Raw genomic sequence first — 12,438 nt, 5'->3', positions numbered from 1 at the left:
TGACGCAAATAAGAAATTGAAAGAAAACACATAACTTTCTCAGGCAACTGTTTTCCTTCTAAGTCGCCTATACTTGACATATTACCCACCGATTAATTAATGTAGACTGAATTCGCTGATTGCAAAACATTTGCTCATATGTAAATATATAATTTTTTTTCTTTATATACCTAAAAACTGTCATGTGTGCCCAAATCACGCAAATTTTCTCAGTCACCCCTCAAATCTATTAACAGTTTAGATCCTGAAAAAAATGTACAAGAGGTGTTAAAAATGTGGTTCCCCATATTCAAAACAAGTGTTGCTATAACATCCATATTAAGTAACCCTCACATGGTATAGCACCCAATGGTTTATTATATGCCCTTTTCACAAATTCTGATACCCAAATAAGTGCTGCTATAAACCCATACTTATCCCAAACTGACAGTTTTGTATATATGTGTAAATCCAGTAATTCAAAATGTATCACAGTCCCACATTATAATCCATAAATTAGCTGTTGTTTCAGGAGTTTTTGCTAAAGTGACCCCTAAAATGCATTGATATAATCCCACATTTTGTTATAGTGCCAAAAACAATCCCCATCCGAATTCCCCAGAGTATCCACAAAACCAGGTGATGCATTAGTCTGGGAGCCGCCTCATGCCAGGGACAGCTGTTTGTGTGGTGAAGAAGTTTATTGGTCAAAAAGAAACTGTGATCAATAATTCAGTTAATGACTTGTTGTTACATCATTTCAAATACTGCCTCTGTAAAATGCACATTTACACTTCTGCTTCGGATAACTGGCTCTCCTCTTGTCAGCTAAGATCAGATGCCACTTGAGAGGAAATGACAACATAAAACTCACAGCTTATGTGAAGGGATGAAGATTCACAGACAAATGGACAAGCTCGTGTGTATATACACCGATTCTCTGTGATGTTGCTGTTGTCAGGTCATCCTATGAATGGAGGATGTCGGAAATTGTACACCATAAATATCCCTGCATGTCTGTGTGTGCGTGGGTTTGTGTGTTGAAAGTCAATATCGCAGTCGTAAAAGCTCAGTGTCTATTAAACAAGGGTGGAGATTCCAGCACGGGAAAGTCTTCCCGTCAGCTGTTCTCAGCGGAGTCCTGTTGTGTCTCTACCGAAGGTGACATAATGAGGGGGGGGGGGACAACAAGAAAACTATTACATCAGCTGCAAGTGAAAACAGCTGCTTCATGCTTGACTTTCTTTTGTGGCAATGAAGTTCATTTGGGACCCTCAAAACGGATGCTCTGATACAAATATTGTCAGACGGATGATGGAGCTGCCTCTGAAGTTGATGACATTGTTGACCGTGACCATCTCCAGGTCCAGCACCACCTTCTTCGGCCCCTTGATTGGCCGCGATAAGACGAGCGTGGCGCTCACATTACTGGTTTGCTTTAAGAGAAAGAGGACAGAGACAAAAGGGGAATGTGAGGAATGAATTACAGGAAACACTACTGCACACAGCGGAAGAAACACGTGGCTCAGTGCCTGGTTATACAACTTCCAGTAAATAAAACAAGAGCACATTTGTTTAGAAAGCCAACTTAGCAGTTTCTGATCCATCTCTAGAGCAAAATCAGCTTCTCAGATACATTACACACAATTACTGTGCCATCTGCTGGGTGCACTCTGCATTGTCAGGTTCTTACAACTCATTAAACCTGTGGTACACATATATATATTTATAATTTATTCAAAATAAACGGTATTCCGTAGCCACTGTTATCTAAACACCTGATATTTCTTTGACGTGTATCCAGAATTTGATCATAATCACAGCTACAAAAAAAAGATCTAACCCTAACTTTAGCCCAGGATCAAAACTACCATCTATTTCTTTCTGTCTCTGAGCACAAACTCGAGTCCTTATTTTAAAACGTCAAATCAGTCCTGTGCAAACTGTAAATAAAAACAGAATGCAATGATTCGAGAATCTCATAAACCCACATTTTACTCATAAAACTACATAGAAACCATGTCAAATGCTTAAACTGAGAAAATGTATCACTTATGAGCTCATTTTAAATTTGATGACACCAAGACATCTCAGAAAAGGACAGTGCTATGTTTACCACTGTGTAGCAGCCCCCCTTCTTTTATCAACAGTCTGTAAACATCTGGGAACCGAGAAGACCAGCTGTTGGACTTTTGAGAGGAATGTTGTCCCATTCTTGTCTCATGGAGGATGTTGGACTGCTCAGAAGTCCTCATATTTTTGGTTTCATGATACTCTAGTGTTTTCAGCCAGTAAGTCACATGTACTTTTTTACAGATTGGTCAACCTCTGTCCATTTACTTCTGGGTATAAAAAGAACATCAGCTAACTTGTTCCCAATTAACCTCATTAGTCGCAAATTGTTCCTCGAGCTGTTTCTTTTTAGCACCACCTCCTTTTACAGCCTTTTGTTACCCCCATCCCAACTTTTTGACACATGTTACTGCCACCACAGTCAAAATGAACTCTTTTTTTTTTTTTTTTTCGAAATAGCAAAAGGTCTCAATTTAAAATGTCATGTTTTGAATGTTCTGTTATGACTAAAATATGGGCTTATTGGATTTTCAGATCATTGCATTCTGTTTTAATTTACATTTTACGCATTGTCACAATTTTGGGAGGGAATATGGTTTGTATTAGAATGAAGATCAAAAACTTTGTGTAATTATTTGTTGTATTTTTGGTTACATGTCACTCCGTGCTGTGGGTGAACAAATCCTGATCATCTCACTGTGTAATGATACGAGGAAGTGCTGATACTATTCACTTAGATAAGTGCCAATACTAGATGGAAATAAAAAAGCATTACAAGGAAAGGTGCTCCAGGTGGTCTTACTTAAATCTCAGATCAAACGCCTATGGGAGTTTGTTACATTATATCATATTACTGAATCAATAAGATGGATTACATTAAATGTATCTTTTAGATAAAAGTTTTTGTAATGCGCTTACATAATTCTTTCAGTTGTTTTCAGTATTTCATTATGAATAAATTTGTATTCATTCATCTTTTTAGATAAATGTCAAGCATTGCATTACTTAACCTTTAAGATAAATGCAATACAATAAAAAGGAGATTTTTTTGCGTCGCATGGTATCTTCTTTGCAGTGATTCTAATATGTTTTTCTCACTATTAAGCTGGTGAATTATCATCATCTAGGACCAGTCCAAGACTGATTTTGGAAACATCTTTGGTAACTAAACAGTCACAGCTGTGGAGTTTCTGGACTGCATTCTTTAACAACCAAACACTACTGTCATTTCCTTTCCTGCCTAGTTCTGCAGTTTCCTTGAATTTCCCCATCAATAGAGTTTGAGTTTCTGTAGGAGTGGGGGCCCACTTTCATTTATTGTGTTACTTTGCATTAATGTAGTGCATTAAAGTCTTCCATCTGCCATATCTTCTGTTGATGGGTCTCTGAAAAACGTACCCTCATGTAAAACTCTCGCCCATCGTTGCCCGACTTTATCTGGAAGATGTAGAAGGCACCTGGATAGCGCGTGGTGGCCTGCATCTGGAAGATATCTGCAGGCACACTGCGCCCCGACGACATGTCCATGTGTCGGTACAAAATGGTGAAGGGCTTATCCCTGCAGGCAGGGTTCTCAGCTGAACACATACACTGACTGCCAAGGAGGAGACACGGTCACTTTAAGCTTTAGAGGATATTTTAAACAAATAAGCAGTGAAACAGTTTATAATTTGGTGTTAAAAGGCGTCTAGAGAAAGCAAAGCAGTAAAACTCACTTGTCACTAACTTCGACGTAAGGAGGGTTGCACTGTAAAGGATTCAGGCATGTATAGCTTCCCTGGAAATTGAAACACACTTGTGCTGTTGTACAGGTGTTGTTACCAGTGTCACATTCATTGATATCTTTAAGAATCAAACACACAACAATCAAAGTCAGTTTAAACATCATCATCAGGAGAGAAGAAGAAGAAGCTTAACAATGTTGATATTAAAGAAAAATAGATGCATGTGTCCTGAGTCAAGAGAAGTATTTAACAATAATAACTTTATCACATAAACTAATGCATTCAGTTAGGAAATGATGTATCTGTGTGAGAGTTCCTCATCCTCTTACCCTCACAGCTCCTGCCGTCCTCATATATATAATATCCAGGTGGACAGATGCAGGAGTAAGAACCGGGGATGTTGACACATCTGTACTGACACAGAAACTCAGAGAAACTGCACTCATCCAAGTCTGCACGAAGCAAGAAACAGAATTAACACCTATCAGAAAAGGACATCAGCACCAACAGTGTTCAGTGTTCAAGCTCAACCAAGCCCACCTCAATATGTCTGAGTGAAGTCTGCATGTTTTGTACGGTCTCAGTCATGCAGCTTGCTCTTTCTAAACTGTGTCGACCTAGCCTGTGATAAACTGGAACCAGTCTCATACAGCAGACCTGCTCTCTGTGATCCTGCTGCCAAAGCAAACATTTTTATTCTATTCAATTCACCTCTGTCATATGACTTTTTGCTCCTTTTTACAAAAATGCATCTCAGTTTCTGGTTCTTTACCGACTCAATCATTCACACTGCTTCAAAGATAGATTAATATTGATATATCAAAAGAATAAAATCTTCCTCACCGATGCAAGTAGTACCATCAGATGCCAGCTCAAATCCTTCGTCACAGTTGCACATGTAGGACCCGTAGGTATTCAAGCAGCCATGACTACAAGGTTCATCTGCACACTCATCCACATCTGGAACAACAGAAGCTGGAAGCTGACAACACTGGTACACGATATACAAGTGTTTCTTTTCCTGTTGTAAAGCCGAGGCCCGGTGCTTGTGAATGTGTTTACCTTGACAGGTCCGGCTGTCTGGATTGAGGATGAAGCCAGGATTACAGGAACAAGAATATGAGCCGGGCACGTTGGCACACAGCTGCTGGCAGTAACCATAGCGACATTCATCAATATCTGGTACCAAAAAAGAAAAAAAAAAGAAGAAAATTTTGAAAAAAGTAGAAGGTAGTCACTGACCATAACACATATTGTGCTGTAGGCAAGTTTACTGTAAGTAAATATACGATTAGTGTTTTGATTTGAACAGACTCTGCTGGGCTGCATTGCACCACAAAGCATGAAGAGGGCGCTGTTCTTCTTTTCTAAATGAGGACAAGTACATGCAGGGACTTTACTGTATTATCCAACAGTGATCATAAAAATTGACATAATCTCTGATCTATGCTTTTTACAGTGTTAGTACTAAGATATAATAGATTGCTGGTTTTGCATGTCCAAGACTACATTTGCATTTATTAGTGCTTGAAGAAGAAAATCAAAGCTTTTGCATCACTTGGTAATACCAGAAAATATTGAATTAAAATGCTCGGTGCTTGTTTTCCTAGCTTCCTTTCATTTGATAATTTGCACAAAGTAATGGCAAAATTGAGCGATGGCTGAACGATAATAAACCGACTCTGAGTTCACTTTGTAGAGTATTTGCAGTGATGCAATGTGAATTCCATTGGGTAAAGTGTATTGTTAATATATGCTAATGTTTAAAGAAGTTTCAGGGAAAAACTGGCTCACCCTGACACTGTCCACCAAGGAGCCAGTAACCTTCAGTGCAGGAGCATGTGTAGCCACCTGCTGTGTTGATACAGACCTGGGTGGGGTTACAGTGGTGAGAGTTTGTCTCGCATTCATCAATGTCTGCAATTTTAAAAAAAAGGGGGAAAAAAAAGAGGAGAAAAAATGAACAAAATTCAACAAAATTAAAAAGGACGGTTAAAGAGGCAGAAGCGACATAAAACAAAAACAGTTTAGCACATTAACCCAAAAAACATGTTTTTCTGTTACATTTGGCAGCTAGCCCTTCAAATCGACACAAAAGTAACACCCAGAGAGACACTTTCAAAGTTTGTTGAGAGTTAGGAGAAGAGTATCACGTATCATCTAAAGTATTTCATAAAGTGAGGCATGGATATTTTTAAAATGACATCAAAGTAAACAGATGAGATAAAAGCACACTGATAATATTGATTTCCATGTGGGAGTTATGCTTTTTGCACTTCTCGGACGTCAGTAGATTTGATTCCAAACATTTAGGTTTAGCCTTCACCTCACCTTTTATTGACTAACTCCAATGCAGGATTTGATGCTCATGTGCCTTGCTCGAAAGCACATCAGCTAGTGAAATTTTTCCTGCTGGCTTGGAGATTGCACCAGCAATCTTCTGTTTGAAAATCAGTTTATCCAACACTCAGAGTTTCATCGCCCTGTGCTTAAAAAAACCCAAACTCTTAACCAAACAGTTATCATTTCAGCGCTTATGATCGTTTCTACACAGATTTGCAGATTTCTCAGATTACAATCTGAATTCCATCAACGCCCCTGGAGCAGCTCACACACTAAATCATAATGCCCTTATGAGGATACGACAAATCGCAAATTCCAACTTCTGTTTATGGTTCTCAGACAATGAAGTCACCGATCTCTAGAAAACCGGTGGGGGGAAGTAGGTGGGAGCCTGTTTTTTTGTTTGAACAGGCAGCTATGATAAGCGATAACGTCTGTCTGTGGGACCGTTGCCCTTTATGCCAGCTGGGACCACTGGCCCTTCACGAGGGTGGAGGAGACCCGGTGCATTAGGCCACCGGCCAAAAGCTACACAGCCACGGCACCTGCTTACAGTTTCCAGTGAAAATCTCCCTGAATGCCCCTCATCTGCACCCCATGTGTAGACCTTACTGCAGATCTCCAACATATACACACACAAGCCGCAGGAGCGTTTCAATTCACCTCCTTATATAGGCTGTTTTATGAGCTGCCCACGAGTTTTTGGGGTTGCTGACAGTCCTGATCAGCTTCAGAGAAGACATGACAGGGTCAGATGTAGATGCAAAAAAAAACCAAACTCCTGTGCAAAAAGATCTTGACCACATATGGCTGCACAAACTGATTCAAAATAACAGTAAGTGACACAAAACCAGCTTGCTTTTCTTTATCAAGATTCCAATGAAAAGATTATAAAGGATAAGAGTTTATAGCTTCACTACCAGAAAAATGCTCTGTTAAAAGATGAGCTGTTGTGCATTTTTGAGTTGACCCACTGGTTTCGAAAGTCCATAAGGCTGGATACTTTTCTCAAGGCACAACGGAGCATGTAAACCCCTGGACTCCAGTAAAAACCTGAAAATCCCTAAAACTGAGTTATGAGCTGAAATGAATATTACAGTCTCTAGTGGGATGAAAAGCACAGCATCTGAACTTTAATGGTTTCTTTTTTTTTTTTTTTTTACTTAGTAGAGAATAAAAAGTGTGCTTAAGCAGTGACAGTTTTGTACAGATTTTTAGCAGGTGTCATTTTTATAATGTTAATTTGATCTATCCTCATCTATCCTAATTATTGTGTGTTTGTCTAGAAAGTAAACTGTAAGCACTTTTATTACGGTCCATTTATTAGAGATAGTGTGATTAAATAGAGTGAAAGCTCAACCTTATTCAACACCTTCAGGATGAAGCTTATCATTTCTATTGTCCCCCCAGACTGGTTCCATTTGAAACACTGACATGCCATTAACTCAGAAACAAAACCGCAATTGTTGCAGGTTCAGACGGGAAGTTGCAGTCTGTGTATTTTCTGCCCCACAGCAGCATCAATCAGCAACTAATTACATCACTGCACACACAGTGTGCCAGCCTTCAGGGGTGTGCTGAGTCGTTGCCTCCACAGAGGCATGCCTGTTCTCTTGCCCTGGCCTAGGCACAAATTTGGCAGCATATGACCTCATTTTTGGCACTCACATGGTGTAGTTTACCCAAACAATGTTGCGAACTGATTCCCTCACGGACCTTCTCCCCTACAAAGAGGGGGAAAAAAGTCCATATTTGTCCATGAGCAAACTTCTAGAGCTCTCTTTGGAGGGGGAAAACTGTACCACATATGTACATTTTCCTCCTCCCAGCATAGTCATGGCTAATTTATCCAAAATGACAGGAAAACACCCCAAATGGACCTTAAGGAACCCATTTTTTAACAGCTTGTCCCTGCTAGACCCGCCAAGGAAAGTTTGTGAAGTGTTTATCTAACAGCTGGGAACTCTTGAAGTTGTGAAATTCAAACAGCTCAATTAAAAAAGATGACATTTATTCGCTTTGAAAAGTTAAATGGGCCTCTGGGTCGGAGGGGTGACAGCAGACAGGCTGCGGCACAAAACACTAAAAAACATCTGTCCCTGTGATGCGATGGATTCATGTATTTCTCTGGATTTTAACCACACTGAATTCCTATTCTTTATCTTTTTCCACTCATGTTACCTCGTTCATAGCTTGACTCTAATATCTGATAAACCGCAGCAGGTGGCAGATGTCAAGACTACATTCTGCAAAACATTCAAATGTTTCAGCCACTGCTGAAATCCAGTTAAGAGCCTCAAGACCAGAAACAGCTGCAGCCGCGGATAGACACCTTCCACCCTTATATCTCCTGCAAGCAGTGAGACAGTATAAAAATGAGCTTTGGCAGAGATGGGTTGCAAAGCAACTTGCAGATGTGCAGTAACTTCACGCCCTGTGATGAAATTTGCCAGGTGATTTCTGATCAGCTAATCCACAGGGATCCTGTTTGAAATTTGACTTCATAACTTGCCTGAAGTAACTTTAAAGATGCATTAGAGTGGCAGCAAAGGGAAAAGCTGCGATTGTGTTAAGAAAAATACTCCAGAAAATCAAATTTGACATTCCTATGTCAGTTAGGGGGTTCTCTTAAAGGGGAAGGTAATTAACAAGAGAGGTTACAAGATGACCACACATTTTAATGGAAATTTATGAATAATTACATCTTCAGTCCCCAAATAGAGTTGTTGAATTTCAGTGTTTTTCTTTTTAATAGAAAGGCTGGGATCTAAACCCTGCTTGTGGTTACATTCCCTCACTGTGATGAATGGGTGCAAATGTTGACCCACCGTGAACAATCAAACAAGCGCTTTGTCAGACTGATGTAAGCAAACGACTGAAAACAATAAGCAACTTTGAACTTTCGGGGACTTCTGATGAACACGAACAAAAGACTTGGCTCGAACAATGTTTACTTCATTTTTGAAATTGGCTTGAACGGAAGAATTGTGACGTTTTCAGCAGAATTTTTTATGAGTCAGTCTCATATGACTGAACCGCAGCTACGGGAGTTCTCCTGAGCCCAAAGTTAATACTTTCTGCATGCGCAAATATGCAAGCGTCCAAGTGACATCAATTTTTAATGGATGCTAATTTTGTCATCAGAGGTTTTACATGATGATTTGCGCAGACAACCACATACCTTATGATTATCAGGATTTAACCCATTAGCAATTACCAGATCATTTCTAAATAGAGTAGTGACTGCACTGGCTTCCTCCAAATGGACAAAAAAGGTTGTATAATAAGAAAAACTAAGTATAATCCTGGCTTCAAGCAGGTGACCAGCCCCGCATAGAACAACTGGGGAATGAAATCAGACTGAAAAACTTGCAGTACATTTATTCCAGTGCTGTATTAAAGTACAATGTTGAGTTACAATACTTTGCAAAAGTCTTGAGCTGGCTCTCATTCCCTTATACTTTGCTTCCAAAGGGCCAGACTTTCTTGCCTTTTTTAAGGGTTCTTGAGCAACAGTTCTCCAGTCTTTCAGAAGGTCATTGGCTGCTTTTTCACATGAACATTTTCAGAGGAATGTTTTTTGTGTTTGTTTGTTAGGCAACATGGACCTGTGTAATCATTTAAACAATTATTCAAAGATAAAAAAGGCACCTAACTCAAGGGATAAACCAGTGTTTTGTCTACAGATCATAGACAACTGAGCAGGCACTTTGTTAACAGCAGCCTGTCTCACAAAAACACATAATTTGTTCAAACTTCTTTAGTTGAATTCTAGAAATTTCAAAGATAAGGCAGTTTGACAGACATAAAGAAGTACTTTTGCACTATTAACTACTAGCAGCTATTAGTTGAAAACTTGTCACACCTCAGCATGGTGTGCAGTCTTTCCTTTAAAAAAAATGTAGCTAACTGCACAAATGGAGGACAGTATTTGAATGTCATGTCATTAAGAAACAGGGGGGGGGGGGATCTCAAGAAGCTCATCTTAAAGAAGGGAAGCAGGGAAGCAGGGAGAAAAGATGGAGGCATGTCAAATTACATAGGAACTGGACTGAAAATCAATGGGAACAGGTCTTATGGAGTGATGAATCCAATTTCCCCCCCTAAAACTGACAACAACTTGAGGGAAAATTTTGAGGGAGTTGGGGAGAAAGGTACAACAGTGACCTGTGAGCCATCTGTAAAACACGGTGGAGGCTCTGTCATGGTTTGGGGCTTTGTTTCAACCAGTGGTGTTGGAGATCTCATCAAAGTTGATGGAATTATGAAAACTGAAAAGCACCATCAGAATTAAATCCAACATAAAATACCATCTGGAAAGCATAGGGTTGACTATAAATTCATTTTTCAGCATGACAATGATCCCAAACACACTGCCAATGCAGGAAAGGCATATCTGGACAGACGAACGCACAATACTATCAGTCATAAATTGGCCTCCCTAGAGTCCAGACCTCAAAGTTACTGAAGCAGTGTGGGATCATCTGGACTGAGAACAGAACAAAAGGCAGCCAACATCCAAAGAAGAGCTTTGAATGTCCTTCAAGAAGCCTGGAGAACTATTCCTGAAGAGTACTTACAGAAATAACAAGAAATCTGGCCTAAGAGACTTCACACTGTATAAAGAATAAAGGTTTCATTTTAAATATTGACTTTCAAGCTTATTCAAATTGTACAAACTGTATTTGTGCCTTTATTTCTGTTTTAATAAATTATTGCAATTATTTCTCATTTTCTTCTCAAAATATAAAGAAATCAGGGGTAGCTCAAAAAGTTTACACATTACTATATTCTACTTGTGGTAGTAAATATCTTAGACCAGTGAGAACAAACTGCAGAATCCTACTAACCGTTACAGGTGCCATCCTCTGCAAGAGTATATCCCAGGATACATTGCGCAGTGCTGATCACTCTTGGGTAGCTGGGCTCCACAGATCTTGGGGGAGATGGGACGAAAGAGTCTGGAAATCCAGCTGAAGGGTCCGGGTAAACCGGCTCAGGCACTATGGGATCCGGTCTGTAAGGCTGGTTGTACAAGTTCCTCGGGATGCATAGGTAACCTCCGTTCTGGTTCACACAGCGCATGTCTCCTCGGCAAGCATCTGGCATGGTACGGCACTCATCCACATCTGGAATACAGAGCCGTGCACTGATAAGGACATTCTTGCATCCGGAGCATGTGTGAATCTGTGCTACAACCCATCCCGGTGCTTTGGGATTTGATTTTCTTGCGCACACTGTGTTTGCATTCCAGACACGTCTCTTTGTTCTATAAATGTAACTTTTCGATGCAAAAAAAAGCCACAGAAGTGATGCCACTCACCTATACACTGTCTTGTTCTGCGTTCATATGCGAAACCTTCTGTGCAGGTCTGAAGAGAAGTGATCAAAATGCGGTTTGAGCATGTTTTTTAACGCATTCATTTGCTGAGATGTCAAACTAGTATGAGAAGAATATATGTTATAATGCATAAATATATTAGCTTGCATCAAAGACGCATTTGCATCTTTATTGGTTTTGGTAAGTTTCAGAGCAAATTTTTAGTTAAGTGATCACAGCCTTAGACTAAATGGATGAAGGTGTCTTACCTGTCCGCGCCCAGGCTGGACACAAAGCAGAATAAATACCAGAGCTGTCAGCATCCTGCAAAGAGGAAATTTTACGTTTTTAGGCCCTTTTCGGAAGGAGTTCGCAGAAGAAAACAGGAACTTGATACAGGCATTTGTCACATATTCATTCAAACATGCAACGTAAGTAAAAAAATAAAAAAAAAAAGTCCGTTATGCAAAAGATGCCTGCGGAGAAAATAAAGTGGAGACTACTGACCTTGAAGGAGAGCAAAACCTGAAGCCACGTCCCTCTGAATGCATGGTTTACGACTCCAACTGAGTTCTCTCAAAGGAAAGATTTGAAACGACCCGTAAATTTGAATCCCCTCGCCACTACTCAGCAGGACTCTCACCACCACCCCCAACTATGCGCCTTTACGCGAAAGCCGACACCAGGTTTTCATTAACCGCTGCCTGGTCGAGCTGAAGCTCCAGTACATTGACCAAGTGTTGGAAGAATGCTTTTTCAAAATGGACTGTTCTGCTTCTTCCCCGCTCTGTCGGCGCTACAGATTATTTAGCAATGCAAATTAACGGGCCCCCTCCGAGCACTTTCCCAACAGCTGGATTCAATCAGGAGAGCCAGCCCCCTCCAGTCAGAGCGCACGGAGACGGCGGCCCCACAGCGGCGCGCTCACTCCGACAAGCGGCTTCTCCTGGGCGGTTAGGAGGCAGAAAAGCATAAAGCTTACACACACACAGTGTGTGT

At 40.3% G+C, this 12,438-nt stretch overlaps 1 protein-coding gene across 1 annotated transcript; it reads right to left on the bottom strand.

Moving 5' to 3' along the window:
* Window positions 1-109: 109 nt before the first annotated feature.
* fbln5 (fibulin 5) lies at window positions 110-12,413 on the bottom strand. Its single transcript, XM_084914336.1, has 11 exons — window positions 11,947-12,413; window positions 11,709-11,763; window positions 11,443-11,491; window positions 10,970-11,248; window positions 5,571-5,693; window positions 4,839-4,955; window positions 4,620-4,736; window positions 4,106-4,228; window positions 3,768-3,894; window positions 3,451-3,646; window positions 110-1,415 (listed from the first exon to the last, which is right to left on the bottom strand). The coding sequence occupies exons 1-11, from the start codon at window positions 11,988-11,990 to the stop codon at window positions 1,254-1,256; spliced, it is 1,392 nt and encodes a 463-aa protein (XP_084770462.1). The 5' UTR covers window positions 11,991-12,413; the 3' UTR covers window positions 110-1,253.
* Window positions 12,414-12,438: the final 25 nt, after the last annotated feature.

The sequence above is a fragment of the Perissodus microlepis genome, chromosome 19, assembly GCF_051167445.1.
Source record: "Perissodus microlepis isolate ML-2025 ecotype Zambia chromosome 19, ASM5116744v1, whole genome shotgun sequence".
NCBI classification, from domain to species: Eukaryota; Metazoa; Chordata; class Actinopteri; order Cichliformes; family Cichlidae; genus Perissodus; species Perissodus microlepis.
The sequence above is the reverse complement of the archived record's forward strand: the minus strand, read 5'-3'. Positions and strand labels throughout refer to the sequence as shown.